The sequence below is a fragment of the Atractosteus spatula genome, chromosome 5, assembly GCF_055471065.1.
Source record: "Atractosteus spatula isolate fAtrSpa1 chromosome 5, fAtrSpa1.hap1, whole genome shotgun sequence".
Lineage (NCBI taxonomy): Eukaryota > Metazoa > Chordata > Actinopteri > Semionotiformes > Lepisosteidae > Atractosteus > Atractosteus spatula.
This window is the reverse complement of record NC_142710.1, coordinates 18,502,224-18,523,780: the sequence shown is the minus strand read 5'-3', so window position 1 is coordinate 18,523,780 and position 21,557 is coordinate 18,502,224. Positions and strand designations below refer to the sequence as shown.

The 21,557-nt window shown below is 35.4% G+C and overlaps 1 protein-coding gene across 2 annotated transcripts; it reads right to left on the bottom strand.

Moving 5' to 3' along the window:
* Positions 1–3,659: 3,659 nt before the first annotated feature.
* Positions 3,660–20,815, bottom strand: pde6c (phosphodiesterase 6C, cGMP-specific, cone, alpha prime). Of its 2 annotated transcripts, none has more exons than XM_088916809.1 (22): positions 20,339–20,815; positions 17,537–17,689; positions 16,880–16,969; positions 15,776–15,916; positions 15,265–15,339; positions 15,057–15,121; positions 14,554–14,620; positions 13,742–13,789; positions 13,114–13,263; positions 12,812–12,955; positions 12,662–12,727; positions 12,097–12,243; positions 11,561–11,668; positions 10,503–10,612; positions 9,427–9,514; positions 9,213–9,313; positions 8,656–8,763; positions 8,436–8,499; positions 7,993–8,067; positions 7,605–7,688; positions 6,105–6,255; positions 3,660–4,033 (listed from the first exon to the last, which is right to left on the bottom strand). In XM_088916809.1, the coding sequence occupies exons 1-22, from the start codon at positions 20,813–20,815 to the stop codon at positions 3,981–3,983; spliced, it is 2,565 nt and encodes an 854-aa protein (XP_088772935.1). In that variant the 3' UTR covers positions 3,660–3,980. The 2 variants fall into 2 exon arrangements, with proteins under 2 accessions (XP_088772935.1, XP_088772936.1); XM_088916810.1 differs by having other exon boundaries at positions 3,660–4,030.
* Between the last annotated feature and the right edge of the window lie 742 nt (positions 20,816–21,557).

Sequence of the window (21,557 nt, the reverse complement as noted above, 5' to 3'; positions counted from 1 at the left end):
CTTTATTTGTGTTCAGTTTACATCTTGTGACACAAACATGTAACATTTTATTTAGACATGGAACATTGACCTAACGTCTTTGTGTACTTCATAACGCATCATCATACATACATTGTAACTCTGTACACATATATGTTAGCACCTAAATACACTAAAGGTAGACTGAAAGATGGACTGAGTTAAGCTGACTTGATTAGGGATACTAATTTTTATTATTCTTTAATAGGATCCAAATCCAAGGTGTCTATCTTGTGCTGCCTAAAGTAAATCTGCAGCTCTCAAAACAGAACCCTGGTAATGTCTTCTTAGTTTCCCGAAGCCTCTCTAATTGGATTAAAGTTCTTCCCCAGTGATCTGCAGGTTCAATGACAAGGGGGGTTACATAAGATTGCAAGAGTATTTCAGTCCATCGCAGTAAGTCCTTCTGGACAGCATTACTTAAAACGTGTTAGTGCATTTACTGCTGCTCCTAGTTTTCCTCTTTCTTTTTTGCGGCCCTCTTCCTCAGCCATTGCCTGTAACTCAAAGTGTTGCCTCAAAGAGTGTCACACCGCAGAGGAATGAGTTTATGACTCTGTTCTTATCCTCGGTTTACATATTGATCCTTTAATTGGATTGTAAACCAGGCTTTTTTTTTAACCTAGGATGAAATTTAATGCAATCAGTCGGGGCGATGAATCCAGCATCATCCTCTTGCAGTTTTTATTCCTTCATCTTTCTCATTTCATCTGCAGTTAATACATTGCAGCCTGATCTCCTTAGAACATGGCAATCTAAGCAAGGCTGGGCCCGGTCAGTACTGGGATGGAGACTTCTAAGGAAAACCTGGTTGCTGTTGTACATGGTGTTGGTGGACAAGTAGGTGGTGCTCTTCCACTAGGGGACTGTAGGAGGTGCCTTTCTTCAGATGAGCTGCTAAACTGAGGTTCTCACTCAGCAGGGGTGGCTAAACATATGTATCTTTATCAATCTACGGTCTGCTATCTGCTGTCTGCTGGCACACAATGGCTGCCATGTGTCACCCAGCTGGGGCTTGATTCTGTATGTGAAGAGCTCTGAGATCGTTTGGGAAGAAGAGCACTCTACAAACCCCACTGATGCTGGATGATGATGCTTTTATTGAAATCCAAACACTTGTAATAGAAGACTGTTAGAAGTGAACATACGGAACTGAATTTAAAACAAAGTCACCAGTCAGCTGTGCGTTTTAAGGTGCCCTTCACAATGCAGATACTGTATATAAGTAGACTGGTAGTCTGCTTTACCTAAGTAGGATATTTAAAGGTTAAATCTTTGGGAACCCTTGAAGCTTGGCTTACATCCAGATTCCATCCAGTTCAATCTTCTTACATTCACACATGCAATGTTGTGGAGACTTTTAAGGTTTGTAGATTTATAGCAAACTCAAATTTTCATTGAACTAATATGATTTTTACAGTATTCATTATTATATTTACCAGTAAGAAATTTTCAGTAGATTTCTATTTTGCTTTCCTGCTGGTTCTGCACCTTTCATGCTAATGCAGTTCAGGTAGCAATAAAAAATGTAAGATCAGCAGTTACAGCTACCGCTGACTACACAGGCACTGACTGCCTGGACTACAGTGATTTGTGTCCTTTCGATTTCTTTACATACTGCCTGCGGACTATTATTCTCTATACAATGAATAGTATACTTGAGATACAATAACATGAAATTACATATTTTGTCAGTATTGTTTTAAATAAAATACTTAACTTAATATATTAAGCATTATAATAGCAGGCTTAAAATAAAATAAAACACCTTTCTTTTGATTTATGAACTATACTTGCTAAGTTACTTGCAAACTGCAATGTTTCAGGTTAGGTAAATGAAGACCTCAAAAATATTTAATTATAGACTGGTATTTGAAATAGGACTTTTGGTTTATAACAAATATGTACTATCTCAAGTTTATAAGTATCGTTTGTCACTCTCTTAAAACCTCTTAGAAAGCGATGTAGTGGTCATTGTTTCAGAGCTGACAAAACAAATGTTTTCAGTGTGCGGACTAGGTCAGTGAATTTAAGTAACTGATGGTGGCCATCGTGTATTATAGACGAAACAGCTCTGTCGAGAGACCACTGCACCTGGGTTTGAGCAGGAAATTTTTACTGTAAAAGAATAATTTGAACAGCTTGCTTGAAAAGTATTCCAAAAATAAAAGCAGTTTGGTTTATTCTGGTTATAATTTAAATGCCATGTGAAAATAACAAAGCAGGTATTCTATATCTTACAGATACTGTGATTAGAAATATTATGAAACATTGTAAAACAATGTCATCTGTACATTTAACAATTCAAAATGGTGCAGTTCTGATATTTAATTCTCACTCAGATTATTTTGACTGCTCTTTAATTATTTCCTCCAGTGAAAAGCTTGTAACGTTTAACATGAGACTGGATTCAGATGGATGTGAATCATTTGCAATCTAATTACCAAAAAAAAGTTGTCTCTAACATTGCTGTAAAACCTTGCCATGAATAAAGACTATCAAAATCAACAGGTAACATGAGACACTGCATCTTAAGAAAAAGACATTGGTAGTCTCATTGCTACCTGCACTGTTTGACCTCTGAAACAACTGAAACAAGTGGCTTTGTACAATATATAGAGATATCACAGTTAAGAAGACTGAAACGAATGATGGTCAGGCCTGATTAATAGCATAAAACCATGTAGCCTTAAAGCCACAAAAAATAATAAACACCTAATGTACCCTTATTTGGACTAACTAAAATAATTCTGCCCTTATCAGATACAAGGAAACACAGGGGATCAGAGAATTTAACATTACATTTGCTCGCAGATCTCGGGAGCCAGCCTGCTCTCTGGACTGATTGAAAGTTCTTTTCTGGTCCACTATCATTCACACCACAGTGAAGGTTGCTGTTTGTAGTACAGGACAGTCCTGCCCCTGCTGTCATATTAAATGTAAATCATAGCAGACTTTTCTTCAAAATAGAAGGACGGCAGTCTGTAAAACTTTAATGCTTCCTACACAAAAGAGTATAGAGCAGGTAGTTTTTTTTTGCTTATTTTTTCACCAAAATGATTAATTCAGCTTCAAGTTATCCACATCCATTTTTTTTTATTATTATTTTATTATTATTAAGTATTATTTAATTCTGTGCTTTAAATATGTTCATTTTAAATACAGACTGTGGGCGTTGCCCACTGCTGCCTTGAGTTCATTATTTCTTAGTCAAGCTTGTATCTGAGTATTGATTCCTATTTTTTTAATACATTTAATCAATTTAGGTTCTCGATAGAGTACTGTATAGAGTTGTCCATTTAGTATAAAAATCAAAGTTAAGTTCCTTAAATGGAATTTTTCTAAATGAGCGTTGTTGATCCAAATCGAAGGTGTAAAAAAGAAAGAAAAACATAAAGAAAATTCTATGTATCCAAATCTACTCACCAGAGCCTGTGTACATCAGGGATTTTTTTTAAGTGTGTTGTAAATACTGAACATTAACAGAAACGTTTTAAATACATTAACATAAAAAGGTGTACCTGTAATGTCATTGTTTGTGTTATACAGACAGCAGCAAACATTTTTAGTTTTAATTTCTTAACCACTGAAAAAGTTTTTTTTAACCAATTAAACTATCTGTTGTTATTTCTCCACTAAAATGGAAAGTCTGCCATCAGAGATGACTCTAAGGTACCAAAGCCTAAGGTTGTCCTTCAGAAAGTTGCACCTTAGTCATACCCTTGTTCACCGTGTACAGCTAATTACCAGGGAAAGACTAGCGCTCTTCTGTGAATGAGGTTTCACACCTGGCCCTCCGCTCTGGTCTGGCAGTGCCCCTTGCAGCTTCCTGGGCCTTTGGCCCAGTGGGATCTGGCAGGTGGAACAGAAGAAAAGAGAGAACTTCTGGGAACCAAGTCCCCGCACTGCTTCTTCCAGCCATGAAAAACAATCTCATATCCAGACGGCCTGTCAGTCCGTTCCTAAAATATTGTGCATGTCTTTGACTTGCCCCCTTCGCTCCCTTCACCTTCTGCTGGCAAAAAAAGAGAAGACAAATCAGCCAGGAGAGACCAGTGGCGCGTTGCTTCTCCCCATACTGACCTACTGACCGTGAAGGGCCACTGTGACAGAAATGAAAGTATTCATTCCCTCGAGCTCTGTGTTGTCAGAGAATACACATACAGTACTTATGCTGAATGTGTTCACTCATTCTTTCAATATTACAGCTTCACTATGGTTTCTTAAAGTGACTTCTGTATGAAGAAGGCAACAGAATTGTCTTTAACTACAGTTTCGATCTCTTATTATTTGTTTGACATTACTCTGTATTTATACGCTTTTATAGGGATGTTTTATTGAAGCAAGTTGAGTGAAGTATTCCAGGGTGCAGTATCTTCACCCCCTGTGAGATCTGATCCCACACTCTTCTAGTCCAGAACCCTACCACTGGTTCTGATGATAGAGCAAGTATGATATTAGTTTATCTCCTGATCTCAGTTGCTCTGATGTTACAGTAACTGACTCTGATATTCTCTAGAAGTTACATTTGTCTCTAGATTTATTCATACATTCATACATACTGCAATTGAAAGTTGGCTTTAGCAAAAACAAGTCAAATGTACATTTAGTATTTGTTGCTTAAATAAATTAAAACATGAATAATCTGTAGGATTATCAGTAAGAACATAAGAAATGTTCAGCCCATCTAGTGCATTTGACAGTTATTTGCAATTGATATTGAAGTTTCCTGAAAGAAGCCAAACCCTTATTAGCTTCAAGCCCATCTCTAGGTAGATTGTTCCATACTTTCATTTCATAAAGGGAAATAATCATCAGGCCTACATTAAAATACAGCTGTAAAATGATGACAACTTGATTTCAATTTTAAAAGCAGAACAATTTAATATCCTGGGACTACCCAATGCCCAGTTTGTCAAACATAGTACTTTAACATGTCATTTCAAATATAGTTGAAACTCTACAAGTTTATTTTTATACTTAGAAAGAATTATGCTTGTCATAAAAAAATTATGTTCTGTATGGATTTTTGATATTTTGTTATCTATTTTCTCTGTAGCTTTTTATTTCCATAGATAATGTAATTTGATTTAATTGTTTTTTATCATTTATCTATCTGTATATAACATCAGTTTGAGCAGAAGGCTAAAATATCATTGTAATGAACCCATGCTAGAAAAAACATGCTTTTGAAAGCTGGGATTCATCAAGCTACAATGTTGTTTGCTCCCTTTTTTACTGGAATTAAAACTTTTCAGTTTTAGTGTTCTTAAAAGCTTTATTTTAAAATAAGGAACAAGTAAAGGTTTATATCGTGCTGAATAGAGAAGAAAAGAAACACACCGTTTCGGCTGTGGAGCCTTCTTCGGGTGTCATTTTATTTTATTTCAAAAATAGTCATGTAAAGGGAACACTACTCTCCACTAAAGCAAATAAGAATTAGTTGCTTTAGACTTTTAAAAGCTTAAAAAAGCTTTTTAGATATCAAAACTAAAATTGTTTTTTATGTTACAACAGGGGTTGTTTTCCTTGAGAAGGACACTGAGTGTTCTTATAAAGAACTGTCATATTTATGGGGACATTTTTATTTGCTTGTTGCAGTGATTTGAATTAGTGAGCACCACAATAATTTATAAGCAAATTTAATTAGACTATTTCTGCAACAAGATGTGATAGTTGTTGATGTTGTATTATCTTCTTCCTCTTATCACTATCACAAAAATCTATTCTGGCAGATTCGAGCTGTATTTATACTATTTTATTTTATGCTGCAAAATACCAATGTATAACACTGTTTTTCTCCACTAAGATGGGAAGGAGCTAGAGCATTTGCGTCTGAAGGAGGCCGAGAGATCTGTAGTACAGTGCTTAATATTTAAAGACTGCTGACTTCTTTTAACTGTACCGGATATGTGTGTTAAGTTTAGTACCAACATTTGTGAGTGCGCAATTTTGTGTACTTTAGCAGAAACTGAAGGTCAACAGAATAGATTAGCGTGCTCTGTGAACACATTGGATTGACTCCTGTTTTAATCCTGTGTGACTTTTCCCTAGCAGTGAAGTCAAATCGCAAAGGCAAAAGTCACCTTTTTTGCTAGCTTCTTCCAGTCTCTTCTTCTCCTCCTCAATTGCTTTCATCTTCTCTTCATACACGTCTGCCAGGGCCTTCCACTCCACCCTGTTGTTTTGAAGTCCTGTGAACATTGGTGTGATTTCTTTGTGGAACCTTGAGAATTCCTGAGTTGCAAGATCATAAGAAAGTATGTACTCGTTACTACATGCTTATGCATTGCTGAAACAAATGTTCTGTTCAGTGCCCAGAGTTAAGCAACCCCTTTTTATTTTCAAGTATTCCTTTGGGCATGTTCATCTGGAACATACCTGCCATTCAGACATTAAATCTTTCATATAACACTTGGGCTCATTTCTTAGCAAATACATATTTTGTTGCTTCACGTGTGCCTAAGTGGGACCAGTTTTGTCTATTTAAAAATATTTTTTGTGAATGTGGTGAAGCTGCTGTCCATCTTTCCAGGATGTCATGCAAATGGCGGTTGTGGATGTGATTGTAATTCAACAGGGCTTTTTCGTAACAGAAGGTAGCACAAATGAATTGTACAGTGTATTCTGAAAAGTTAGTGACAATCATATTAAAAAATTAATGTAAGATAAGATCACTTTATTGGTCATATACAATTTCTTGTATTAGGAATTTGTCTTTCATGAGACACACAGACAGGGAGAGAAGCTTGGGGTCAGAGTGCAGGGTCAACCATTTATACAGTACCCCTGAAGTAGCTGGGGTCAAGAGCCTTGCTCAGGGGCCCAGTGGAGCAGGATTCCTTTGTCAACCATGGGATACGAACCAGCAACCTTCCAGCCACAGGCACAGGTCCTTAGCCACAGAGCCACATATGCTAATATAGATTTGTCCTCCATATACAGTACTAGTTTTCATCCACATGTTCTTGTATAAACCAGTACACAGCAGGAACCATATTGAATAATTATTTCTACTAAACTTAATAGGTTATGGTCTTTTTGCAATTATCTATTACATTACCTGATATTTTCTATAACTCCATACAATTACCTCTAAATATTCTATTTTATTAATACAAACCTATTTAGATAATGTATTAAAATTTTTAAAACTTAGAAAAACTTTTTTTTTGGTTAAGTTAATATTTTTAAGCTATATTATCTGGATATACTCATCTCTGTGGTGCTGTAACTTAGTAAAAGCTGAATTCAATACAGTTCAAGTGACGAAGACACTGGAACCAGTCCCAGGAGTCCTGGAGTGAATTCAGACATACCTCAGTACCACGTCGTTGTACTTTGTCACACATGACAACAGACATTTATAGATTGAAAGCATGTCAATGGTTTAATCCAATAATTGTTTTCCTCTTGAAAGGCTGTAGACTTGTGTAATGCTGATTCAAGACTCTGGTGATGGAAACCATTGACAAAAGTTGCTAGTGTATGTATAATTTACGCATCTTTGGTATGCTTGTGTAATCTAGAATTGGTTGCGATAAATGACTCCATCTCAAAAGTGTTGAGATCAATGCAACACTTACCTTGTATACAAAAGTACACACAAAATCGATAAAGCCAACTTGGAGCTTTGGCAGTTCATCAGCCTTGTTCCTGTCCATCATAGGCTAAACAGGAATCAAGGGAAATCATATTGAATAACACTTCTGAGGGTTCATGGACATTTCTAGAGGTTAGAGGTAGTGTAAATTACAACTTGTCCTTTTTATACACATCTTTAAAACTGGATGAAAAACAAAAATAAGAGAAGTGTCTTAGGAATTAAAAATCAATTTTTACATGCACTGAAATCTGAGCCCCTATAATGATGTAAACAACATGTTAGAGTCAAAGTCAGGTGCTGGGTAAAACAGACGTTTGATAAATCTGTACCTGGATTCAAAGACAGAAAATATAAAATATCTTTCTTACAATGGGTTGCTGTTCCAGGACCGTCCTTTCCAAGTCTCCCTGTTCCCAGAATTCATTTGCGACCATTAGGGCCACCTGAAAAAATACTTGGTTCAGATTAATGGGCTGATAATTACACCCCCGCCATTTTATGCATAATGTCGCTTTTGTAACTTTTGTAAATTCAAATACAGGATCTGTTACACAATTATCCAAGTATTTCCTTAGTTATATGCAGTCAGCATTTAAATCATGTACACTAGAACTGTCATATTTTTAATCTCTAATGACAAGGTACAAATCTTTTTATCAGAACTACAATTAATTATGCCTAGCAAAAATCAAAGGTGTTCTAAAAAAGGCTAGTATGACAAGCACAACACAGTTCAATGTACAGTATTGTTATTATTATCATCGTTACTTTGCTAAGCTGATTAGACAGACAGAATCCCTGCTGTTGGTACCTTGCTCTGTACTTCCCATGGCTTGGTAATGGCAGATAAGTCACAGCCTGTCATCATCATTGCCCTTTTTCCGAAAACAGCAAAACAATGAAAAACTTTATGAGAGGGATACAGGAACGTCAGTCATCAATCAAAAGGCAGATGCATCCTGTTATATTTTATGTAATATTTTAAGAAGTATTCACACACATTTAAAAGAAGAAAAAGACCAAACATTTACATCACAATTTCCTTCCTGATGGGATTGTTTGACACATAATTGATTTGCTCTTCTTCAGTTGCCATTTGTTCGGTGGCATCGACTATTTTCTGGAACATGGTCCTCTTTCTGGAACACAGTGTGAGAATTAAAATGTGCGTTAAATGCCAGTCTCTTTGCGGTATGTCCCCACATAGTGAGCTCACCTGAAAGGCCACAGTGCTTGCTATCGTTTTTCTATGAAATATAATATTAAATACATCTTTAGACGTAAAAGGAAATTCTGTTTCTAGTTTCCAGTCTGTGTTAAAAAGCAAGTTTTAAATTGAGGGAAGATAAACGAAAGGTTGAACTGAGTTACCAAAGCCCTTTGCTCTTTCCAGAAGTATAGTGGCACTCTAGCCCCAGGCTTGCAGCCAGCATATTGTTTTTTTTCCATAATTATCCTAAATTTGCTTTTTTCATTTCAGTACACCTCTAAGAATAAAAAAAAATGAATGTATATACGCTTCATTTCACAATACATTTAAAAAATCAGAGAAGGCAGATAAGACAATAGAGACAGCATGTGCACATACTTGAAGTACAGAGCCAGATCCGTCGCAATGATGGCCACTTCAAATAAATGTATCACAGTATCGAACTGACGCTTCTGAAGGTTCTGGAAGATGTTGAGGCTCTGAAGGAGACAATAAAATTCCCATTTAAAACTTAAAAAGCAGTGACTTTGTTCAAGGTATTGAAAAGGACTAGTCCTATGTCTATGTGGGTTATTTAATAAAACCTGTTAACCTCATCTGCCAGTAGTGTCTTGCTGTACTCAAGGTGGTGCCTTTCCAAGATGGAAGACCCATGCAGCCTTGCCAGTGGTGAAGCAGACCTGTGGGCATTGAATGCTGTTACAGTTTCTGCCATTTGACAAGGTTTCGGAAACAAACCTCACAGGTGGGGGTATCAGCATGAGATTACTTAATTACTTCATTATAACTCCCAGCTTTCCACCTGATTCTTTATTGTAGACTGTAAGTGCAAAGATCCCATGGCGACTTTGTGTTCTTGATTCTCTATCCACCTGTTTGGAATCTGGTGTAGAAAATACAGCACTTGAAGTGATACAGTCGTCAAAAGAAACAGTTTTACATCAGATGAATTGCAAATGTTTTTATTATTGGTGTATTTGTATGCATATATACTGTATATGTAAAAGAATTTTGCTTTCCATGAGTGATTGTGAAAACTCCAAGTTTCCAATCTAGTGAAATTCAACAGGGTTATGAGAAACAATAATTATCAGTGTTACTGTTTCTTTACAAATAGTTCAGGGAAGTTAGGAAATGCTGGACTCTTAAAGAGTGGCAAAAAGTCTTTAAATGCAATACTGATTACTGTAAGTTATGACTACCAAATAGTTACATATCTCTGAAACTCAAGTTAAACAAAGTATTAAGCCTGTTTGAGATCAATGGAGATTGCCATAATTTCATTTAGTATTAATTTTAATGAATACTAGGTAAGTGAAGTTGAACAGAAATCTAATTTCTAAGAAGAAAATGCTTTCACAGCTCACTGGTACTGCTGTGAAACTTCTCGTTTGAAAGAGTTTTACAGAAAAGCATGCTTGTTGGAGGAATTTTGCTTTCAAATGCTGGAATTCACACATCAAAATTCACATATTTATGTGCACCATTACTTTGGTGTCAATATTTCTTGGGTGTATTGTAAGATATTAGGGCAAAAATAAACAACACTAGATGAATGTACTGTATGAAAAAGAGATTAAATAAATTTGTTCAGACACTCATACTTTAATTCAGAATGGTTTTCACAGTCCAGGTGCTTCCTGCACAGTGAATAGATTAAGTTCTTACTTCATTTGGTATAAATTGTTGGTCCCTCGGTGGTCAATATCATGACAAAAGGCAGCTGCTACCATTGCAAAGGCCTCAAGATCTGAATAGTATTTCTTCAGTCTACCCGTCTGAAAAACAAACGTTTCACAGTTACCAGATGGCTTCAACCAAAGTAAGAAGATTTAAGAGAGGCTGGCATCACTCCAAAATGTTGCCAATGGACAAGCATTAATGTACTTTTGCTACTGATCTTTAAATGTCACTGTAACGGGAACATTAAAGATACCTAAGAAGACAAATGCTATAGGCAGACAGACATAGATGCTATTTTTGTTATAGTTTATATGCTACATAGAATTCTATATATTTTTAAATGACCTCATCTAAATGTTCTGTCTTTTAAAAACTATTTCTGCCCTACTGCTGGAGGCAGAAATAAAAAATGAGAAAAACATTTTTGGCTCTGAAATATTTGATGGTCCATTTTTATATACACACACCTTGTCTTTGATACATTTCCTTTGAGCTTGTAAAAGTAATAAAATTCAAGTACTTTACCCTGGCTCATATTCCTTAAGCACTTTCCACAAATTCAGGGCTAGTATATATGTTGTTGAAGACTAGAAATGTGCACGTTAACCACAAAATTAACGAAGCACAGCTTACTCATACTCATAATCTGTCAAATAAATTGTGCTTTTACTTACTGCATTTTTACTTTTATTTCGATTTTGTTCTTTTCAGAAAAGGTGTTCAGTATAAACTAATTTTCATTAAAACTTTTTTCTGCATGCAAACTTTAACTTTCCATGTCAAGAGCAGTCATGACTCACAGTATCATAGTGCAGTTAATATCTGTAATAAAATCAGTGTATAGAGGCAGGAGCACCATGCAACACACATAGTTGTTTTTAAAACATGTATATTACTATAAATATAAATTATAATTAATGAGATTAATGATATTAATAGCAATGCTCTTTTAGAAGAATTGAAGCTAATTTTTCATTGTCATACACTAACTAAGAGACTCTTTATTCCAGAGCATCGATCAATATGTTAAAGACACATCTTACCAGTAACAGAGTGAACATGGTCTGGCCTACATTGAAGCCATGTCTCCAGTTGTGATAAGTAATGTCCCGATAACCTTTCCTCACAGTGTACATCCAGCGGGTAAGTACCTTTCACATAACAAAAGAAATTAATTAGATTTTTGTAATATAAACAGTAATATAATCTTCTCTGTTTCCTTACCTAAAATGCTATAAAAGAATGAAGTTTTCAGTTTTGGCCACATTATAATGTAAAATTCCAAGGGAATGGCATTTTCTCCTGAATGGAAATGAAAACTACCCTATAACATTTCAGCAGATGTCCTGCTTTCGTACATATAACTGAATATACTAACTAGTCTTAAATAACCATAATTACAAATAAAAAAGAGAGATTTCTCTGAAACAGACGTGCTTTAGCTCAATCTGTGCCCGCTGGACTAGGGGGGTAGAAAACTACAGTTTCTCGTGGCTGTGTACTCACCAGGTGGAACAGCAACCTGGAGGAAAAGAGGATGAAAAGATGAAGATGGCTGAGAACATTTGTTACTACTCACTTCGGCAGGTACTTTGAACTTTTCCACTACATTTAGTACAAAGAAACACTGAATCCCGCATCTGATCAGATCGAACTCTGACACAGGGAAGTCACTGAAGTGGAATTCCAGCAGCTCCACTTCTTTGGGATCAGGAAGGTTTGATTTCTGCAAGAGATCATGTTTATTAACACGACGGTCCACCAACTGTATAGGAAATAAAATGAAGGCGTGATGGTGAGGGGTTCTCACTTGTTGTGTTAAAATCATATCCCGTTTGGTGCAATGGTTCTCATAATTTATTCTAAATAAATAAAAAGCATTTGTAATCCTGTAATTTAGTGGTATACTCTACTGATTATTATGGCATGAAGCATAAAATGATTAAAGTTTTTGTTTGCATTGTGTTCTGATTACAACCATAAATACACCTTAAAGAGACATTATTTATATTATTGCAAATAAGTTGTATGATGAATTTACACAAACTTCAGCACTTTAGCTTGGTCAGTGGCTGTTCATCCAGGTTTATGCTAGATTTTTTTTCTTTCTAGTTGGAAGACATACAATATCTCTATAGCCTTACCAAGAGCTTAACAAGTTCCTTTGAGTCGCAGTCTTCTGGCTCTTGATTGAATTTCTGCTGTGTGTTCTACAAAGCAAACACAGAGAGTAAAAGTCTTGGACTTGTGTCCTGCACTGTACAGATCAGCTCGCCTTGTCCAGCACCACTCACCAGAATGGACTGAAGCTCCGATTTTGTACACTTGGTTTGATACATGAGCATTTCTTGTGCAATGTCCTTTCTGTTTTCCAGTTTATTCATTTTATCATAGGTGTCTGTGTTTAAAACAGACCATCCCAAAAACTGAGTGAGGGCCTTAAAACAAAAGAAAAGACACAACCCAACATAAAACAACGATGCTTTCGCATAATCGTCTTTAACATCTTTAAATATTAATTTCTTTGTACAAGACACCAATTTTATTACATAATGGGTCATTGTAACGTTTGCCTTCCATCTCGACAGTTACTCACTTCAGTTATCTGTTCATCATATTCATCAAAGGGTTTTCCATCTTTTCTGTTGTAGAATGTAGCAACTCCCACGATTTCTTCCTTTTTGTTGACAATTGGAAGCGACAGGACATTTTTAATTTTCCATCCTGTCTCATCAAAAGCCTCTTTCTGTAACAAACCACATTGAAGCCATAAGCCATGAGTTAGATAATATGATGTTAATTATTTGTCCTTGGGAACAATAAAATTAGTGAGGAATATTAACTGAATTACATTTAAAAAATATACACTATCTTTGGATAATAACTACCTTATTAATAATAATGGACATTATTAATAATTATAATAACTACATTATCTTTGGATTATGGAGTTACTGTCGTCAGTTAATACTGAAAGTTAAAACTCAGAATGTGTGCTTATTGTTTTATTTTCAACTAGAGGGAAATCACGTTGTCAAAACTCATTATTTAGATAAAAGAATTATTAAAATCAAACTAAATGGAAATTAAAGACAGAGCAATTAATTTCAGATAACCACCTAATCATAAAAGAAGAACAGATTTCCAAACTGGACAACCTTACACTAAAAAAATCTTAATAGATGTGAAAGTATGTCAACTGAGTGGTGTGCTAAAAGACTTACCTGGAATGTGAAGAATTCATCTGCTGCTGCATTCATCATATTACAGATCTGTAGCAGAGAAAAACAAAATTCTTACTACTGTGAGGAATTCTGAAATGATGTGTATCTCCAGGAAAAGGTTACATTTTAACCTTCTCAATTTTTTCCATAAGCAGGGATATTCAGCATACTTCAGTATGGTATAGTACTGTACTACAGTTCAGTGTTCAATGAGGTAAGGAATTCATTTCACATACTAAAGTGTGTTCTCAGACACGTGAAATATCATCCATGAGTTTTCAGTCCAAATGAGGGCCGCAGCTCTGAAACATCACTTAACTCTACGTTCAACTTTTAATTCTAATACATGGTGTTATTTAACAAGTTCTGCAGGAAGTCAAAGTCTAATCTCACACTTCTGCTCTCCTATGTATAAATACTCACTGACATCCCCTCTACACCCCTCCCTCCACCCCAGCTGCACCCTTGCAGCTGTCACCCTGGTTCATTCCTTGTAAGTGAGGGGGATTGTGAAGCGCCAGCACTGTCATTCACTCAGTCAGATGGGTTAATGCCAAAGTATTAAGTATACTGTCACTTCATATTCATTGGCTTCTTTCATCAATATTAGAATTACTAATAACTCAATTAGCTAGGTGGGAGGTGGAATCGGAAGTTGAATTCTTCTTTTTACCATAGTTGGGTTTCCAGATCTTTATATATTAACACACAACCATAAAATTAATATAGAAATAGCCACAAGCCAAAAATTCCTCTGTCATGTTATGCAAAGTGTAAACAATCTGTGCCACAAGAGGAATATGTAAACTTACAAATCCATTTTCAGCTACGTAGGTTGGTAGACCACTAAGAAGGGACCAGTGATCTGCTGGAGGTGTCCTTCAGGTAAGGAAATGAGGGAATTCAGGGAAATAGTGATAAAGGAAAAACAGATTTAGATGTATCTAATGCAAGTTAGACTGGAAAGACATAATTTAAAAAAAAACTTGGTATATAAAATCTTGTGATGTTGCTATGGTTTGTTATAGTGGTAACACATTTATCTTAATTATTATCTGATTTTAATGATATAATGACATATTTCTAATCACATATTTTTTAGGACCCTGGAAACAGCCCATAATTATCTTCCTTAACAACCAAGAGCATTGAGGAAATGTAAAATAATTACCACAAACAATTAATATTGAGCAAATCATGTAAAATGAAACATACTGCACAGTATTTGCTTTTTCTTGGTGTCGATCTGTTATATCGTTGCTCTTACAGTATGTGAGATAGTACGTGGCACTTGGTGCACTGTTGTAATACTTACGGTATGACTTTGATTTCTTCTGTTCCGTGCAAAATGTAATCAATGATCTTATAGAAGTTGACTTCCTGTGCAAAGCAAGAAAATTAATTTAAATGAGTGTATATTCAAAATATATACTTCTACATCTTTAAGGGGAGGTGTGGGTTCACATTCTTAGTACTGTTTCCAATTTAGACATGCTTAGAAAATATACAAAATTAATACCTACTCTTCCATCTGGTGTCTTTGGACCTTTGTAAGGCTCTGCTTCTCCTAGTTTGATTGGCCACTCATCGTAGAATTCCTATACAAACAGACGAAAGTCTCCGAAAGCATTCTCTACATTACATGCTTACAGAAAACAGAATTTCGTCATATTCATGCAGACCGAAAACATTTGTTCTGATACATCTGGAGTATTGTCTAACCTTTCTATTGGTTTATGAGTTTGTCCTGGTGAGTTCTGCAGCTCTGAAACATCGTTTAACAACACTTTCAACATCATTTTACTGTAATAATGAGCTTATTTGTGAAATTGGAAATAGAATTCTATCTTCTCACACGTGTGTAGGAAGCCACAAATGAAGACGTTTATCTTTCATCTTATGTGAAAAGTAACACAGAAGGAAACAGAAAAACTTACTCAACAGAAAATGAAACAGAAAAAAAGTGAAGAATGAAGAGGTAATAAATGTTTGTATTGTGAAGTATAATAATTTTCAATATTGGTTCTCACATACCTTTTCTTTGGTCATATCCAAGAGTCCAACAGAGTACCTTTCGCAGTTAAGATAATTTCTCACAGTGTATAAAGCTTTGTGAAACTGGCGTTCTATATCCGTGAGCTCTTCAAATACTTTGCTAGCTGACCACAGCAACACCTGTTAATGTTTATGAAAATATTTTTTTTATCTTAATTGATAAGAATTTCACAGGATATTCTCTAACATTAAAATGCTCTACATTTAGCATACAGTAGATGTCATCAATTGATGCTTTATACTGCTGCTTGCTGTACTAAAATAAATTTAGTATGTCTAGTTGTGATTGCTGATTCTGTGTTAGATGTACTGTACAGTACACTGATTGGTTGGTTTTTATGTTCAAAATACATATTGATCATGTTAGTGCCAGAGGAAATGTAAGACTCACAATTAGGAATTAATTTCACTATAAATCCCTCCAGTGATTCTAAAATTAATACATTCTTTCAAAATTGATGACACCAATGGATCTTTATCAAAAGATTTGTATCTTATGATTTAAGAAAAGTTATAAATGAGAGGAGGTCCTTTGGTAGTTGGTATCTAATTGATTTGATGATCTCATCCATCTGTTTCTTAAAAGAAACCAGGGTACTGGGTTCAAAACATGGCTGTGTATCTCCCACAGCCTTTAAAGATCTTTGTCAAAGATGAAAGTGTTAAAAATCTTTCCTCTGACTTTGAAACATTCCACATACTGTATTCTGAGGTGCATTGAATTTATTGAGGTCAAAAGCAGTTTTTGGAAAATCCTCTAGCTGTTCTTTGAAACTTTACTTCAAATGCAGATGACATAAGCAGTGAGGGAAAAAAAGTTATCCTGTTCCAAATTCAATTACCAACCATCCATTACACTCTCACAGTGTTTAGATTTTTACTTTAACATAGTTATGCTGTTTAATCTCAATCAAATACAGGACGATTGTGGATCCTAATTGAAGATCTGTTCTGAGTTCAAATGTACAGTATACAGTGTAGGAAAGTGATGGGCCCAAGGGTCTCCTGTCATTTACAACCTGTTTTTATGTCACTTTTAAATGATATAGATGAGAAAGAGGCCCCAGAAGTAGACCGAATTACCTGACTCCTTCTGGATTCCACATTGTACATGTAGGAAATCTGGTTTTGTTGTAAAATGACAGTTGCAAAGTTAAGGTACTTGAGAAAGAGCTGAAACAAAGAGTCAAAAATTTAGTCATCAGCACTTCATTGAAAACCGGTCCTTTCTTTACTCTGTGACTGTGTCTTTACCCTTGCATGCAGAGAGAGTGTGATAATATAAGCGTCAATTGCTGTTCTCATCAGAATTCACAAATATAAACATCATGTAAGGTGATAAACGCTTGTTCAGATTACTACAGAATTATCTTCCGATGTACAGTACACCAGATTTACAGATGCTTCCCTCTGCGGTGTTGTGGGTCTGGAGCTCAGCTCCTACTGTAAGTGGGACAAGAGTACAACGAGCTCCATAACCTGTCTGTGCTACTCAACCACTGTGGAGGGGGGACTATGGGTAAGGAACCACAACCAACCCCAGCAATGGGCTGGGCATAGTATGTGAGGGCACCCTGGCTGAGGACACTAGAGTGAGTCATCGGACTAGTCAGGTGCTGCGATTGGCAGCTCGTTTAAGAGCATGGCACGTCACATCAGTGTCCTCCCTCAGCTTAATGTACAATGAGTCACGACACTTGCCTCTGTCAAACACTCGCCTCAACACCCGCCTTTACTTACCTCTTCATCTGCTTTTGAGAACTCTGGTTCATCAGTTTTGTTTATTGCCATGACGACTCCCAGCACTTCCTTCCCATTCATTACTGGACAAGCCAGCATGTTTTTAGTGGTGTATCCAGTCTGCTTGTCCACAAAATCACTGAAATGGGTGTTCTGGAACACAGGAAGATGAAAATCCATTCAAATATACAAAGCACATGATTTCAAATTACAGAGCAGCCCACAAATGTCAGTGAATTAAGGACGTTACACCTCCACCTTTGGCTTCTTAAAAAATCTTTTTACCCATTTTAACTAAATTATGTCATTCATTGTATAAATGTTACTGACATGTTACCTCAGTTAGTATAATAATAATAATTGTACATCTCAGATATGAAACTAATACTGCTTATGTGATAAAGTACCAGACTGCTAGACAGTTTTAAGGACATCATTAATTTAGGCAAGAGAGCTACAGTATGTGAAATTCTGAAATGAGGCAACTAATTGGATAGGCAATTTGACTGGATTTTGTTTCAAGTGAGGAACCCGCAAAAATGTATAAATTTAATGTCGTGATAATATCCATTTGTTGAATTGCTATTGCAAATGAAAACATTGGGTATTCCTTATTGAAGAAAAATGCATGTTTATTATGGATATTATGGAAAGCAGGCCTGAAAATGAAGAGGGAAAAGTTAATGGGAATGCATAATGTTGAAGAATCCAGGTAATTCTTTTAGAAGTGCACCTTCCATTTTAAATGTTCCCGAAACAAATTGCATGGTTCTGTGCTACTGAAATATTCAAGTTTAGGACTGCTTCTAAGTGATTATGGAGATTTCCTCATATTTATTTACATATAATTTAAATAAACATACTGTGTACCGATGAGAAAATTATTAGCCTTGAAAATCCAATTAACTCATTTAATTCAGGAGTTTCACATACCTCTTTTGCTTCTTCTAGTCTGACTTTTGTCTGATACAAAGCTACCGACAGCCAATTGAGCATTCCATTAAAATGGTACAAACTTCATGAATGTGCTGCGTTGTATTTTCATTTGAATAGGATAATAAAATTGAATGAGCTGGTATTCATTCTGAATAAAATCTGATGTAAATAAACACACCACATATACAGGCCACAAGTCCTTCTTATGTCTTTTAAAAAGCCAGTAAATTATGGGAATATGAAAATTAATTTATGTCCTTTCACAACACTAAAAAGCAGAATTGTCTATACAGATGTATAAAGAAATGAGTATATAAAGTCAACATTAGTATCTAGGGGCTTTATTCACCTTTATTATTAATATCCATCGGTGAGATGCAGTCATATATAAAACATATACAAAATCTAAAAATTCTGGGAAACACAATGAAAATGAAAATCTGTCTTAAAAAATATGCAAGTGTTATTGAAAACCACACAAATGTACACCACTTTATTACATCTATTATTTTATCCTCATCTTAGAATATTTGCATGTAGTGGCATGTATTTGTTAGTTCTAGAGACACTTTATTGTATGTATTCATATGACTAGAAGTTTATTTTAGATTAAATATCCTTATGCATTTTTCTGTATTTGTTCATGAGGATGCCTAGTCCAAATATCCTTATATTGATCAGTCTCTTATTTTAATTTCTCAGTTCTTTAATATATAGTTTCCAAATACTAATATCTGAACAAGGCTAAACATTTTAATAAAGATGCTGCCTTTAAGTTCCTCTTTATCATGAACATTGTGTAATCATTCTTTGTTTATAGACATCTCTTTTGTCAATGAAAGTCTAATCTCATAGCTTAAAGAGCTGGCAAAAGGTCTAGTCTGTTAGTCTAATGTTGATTTAGTAATTGTTAAATACTGCCGTTAATTAAATAAAGTTAATCTTCAAGTGTTCTGGCAAGGAGGAAATTGACTAATCTGATGTATGGTGGTAACATAAATTTATTATGCATATATACTTCGGTAACACATTAAATGGAAAGTCCTGCCACAGAGACTTTATGTGTATTTCTGTAATATTCACACTCAACTATTTAATAAATCTAATGTATTAAAATTAATCATTTTCATAAATCAGGCACATTTATATACAGTACACAGTAGAATGTACTTGGTATTTGTATTAAAACTTACAAAAAATGAAGCAAAATGTAATGAAGTAAAATAATAATCCTTGCAATAACTGACATGTGAACATCCTACAGTATGTGGACAAACCCTCACCCTGTTGCTTTCCTTTGTGTATCTATCAGGTTGATTTTAGGTAAGCGATCATAATTTGAGCATCAACAATTGTTTTTGGTTTGAGTAAGTTTAACCACGTCAGCGTTAACCTCGTTCAGCTGATGAAATAGGCATCTTGATCCTCCTTGATCTTTTCTCATGTAATCAGCCTTATGAATTTAGAGGGATTATCTAGAAAAATCTCTCCATTTGGCAGTAATAAACAATAAGTCAAGTACTGTCATACAAAGAGACATGATTAGAAATATTGTCTTCCTTTTGAGAAATGACAGTGGTAGTTAATTCCTTCATATTTTACTAGAAAAAAACATTTTAAAGAGTGATTACATCACTTTACAACTTTTTAAATTTGCTCTTCTATTCAGTTCAGACACAATAATGAGTTTGCAGACAGAGGAATGACTGTTTTGGTTTTACTTTGTTAGATTAGTTTAGGATGATGAAGAATTACTCCACTGTACTCCATGAACACATTACTGTGAAATGAAAAATGTCTCACATTACTTCTCCATGAATTCCAGAGATAATGTTGGCACAGATATCTAATCAGAAGCAAACTTACCTTTTTAACATCTGGTATATTGAATGTCTTCTTTGTGTGAGCCACCCACCCAACAATGCCCACATCCAAGGGGAAAACTATCTCTGAGTCAGGAGAAACAATATTTTCCTCAAACCTGGATGTTGCAGTAACATTGAAGAGTGTTGTGGATAGCTCAGGAATACCGTTCCTGGACCTGCTCATAAACAAGCTACACTTGTCTGCTTTCACCAGAAGGGCTATTCTTTGCAGAACATTGTGCATGGTCTTTTCCACATTAGATACATCCTGGATTGCTTTCACCAGTTCAAATATAAATGTTGCCTCATGTATTTGGGTAATTTCCTTGATTGAAGCCACATCTTTCACATTTACTTTGGTATCCGAAAAAGCTGCCCCAAGTACCTCTGCCCGTAGCTTTTTATCAAAGTACTCCTTGGCAAACTGGGGGTTGTTCTCCAAGTACTTCTCCACCGATTCTTTGTTAAGTTCACCCATTTTGTCTTTGTCTCTTCTCTCCTCTACAGATGCATCACTTGAAAGAATGTCAGAGGAAACGTCACTTTGCAGTTAGGAGGCTGTGATTATTCACAGGTTCCCAATAGTTCCAAGTAGCATCTTTCTCCTGCTTCGCAGATCACAAACCTGCTGCTGTCTTCTCAAAGCTGACAGAAGGCAGTGGTTTAGTGGCTAAGGGGATCCAAGGGATCGCTAATTAATGTGACGTCATGGTATTAAACCTCTGAGCTTTCTTAACCTGTAAATCCCAGCTACGATCATTTTAGTTTGGACAATCCAATCAAAGACAATGAGTGATGTATTCTCAAAGGTAAGATTTGCACAGTAAAGGTGTTTAAAAAACTATTTGTTTTTAACTAGCCCTAATGTACCTAACGATGGGCCCATTTTATAGGCCAGCAAAACCTATATGATTCTAAACATACTTTTTCCGCATCTGATGAAAAGAAATTATATCTTTATTAAATAACAGTAGCAAGAAATGTGAAAATGTTTGTTTCAACACACATCAAATCCATATATTACTCCTATACCATTTGTAATATGCAGATGTAAAATCAACAGATTTTCAACTATTTATCCTCTCGGATTAGCTAGTCAAGTGGAGTTGTTTCCATTATTCTTTTCTGGAAAATAATTTGCTCTGAGAAGCTATAACAAATGAAAAAAACTATGTTGGACCCAGACCTTATTTCAATGTTAAGATGTTTAGGGAGGCCTC

Coding starts and splice junctions, on each gene's coding strand:
- pde6c (XM_088916809.1), bottom strand. CDS start 20,815: ATGGGTGAACTTAACAAAGAATCGGTGGAGAAGTACTTGGAGAACAAC. Junction 13,790..14,553: donor ACGTAGCTGAAAATGGATTT/GTAAGTTTACAT, acceptor TCTCTGCTACAG/ATCTGTAATATGATGAATGC. Junction 8,764..9,212: donor GATCTGGCTCTGTACTTCAA/GTATGTGCACAT, acceptor ACTGTGTTCCAG/AAAGAGGACCATGTTCCAGA.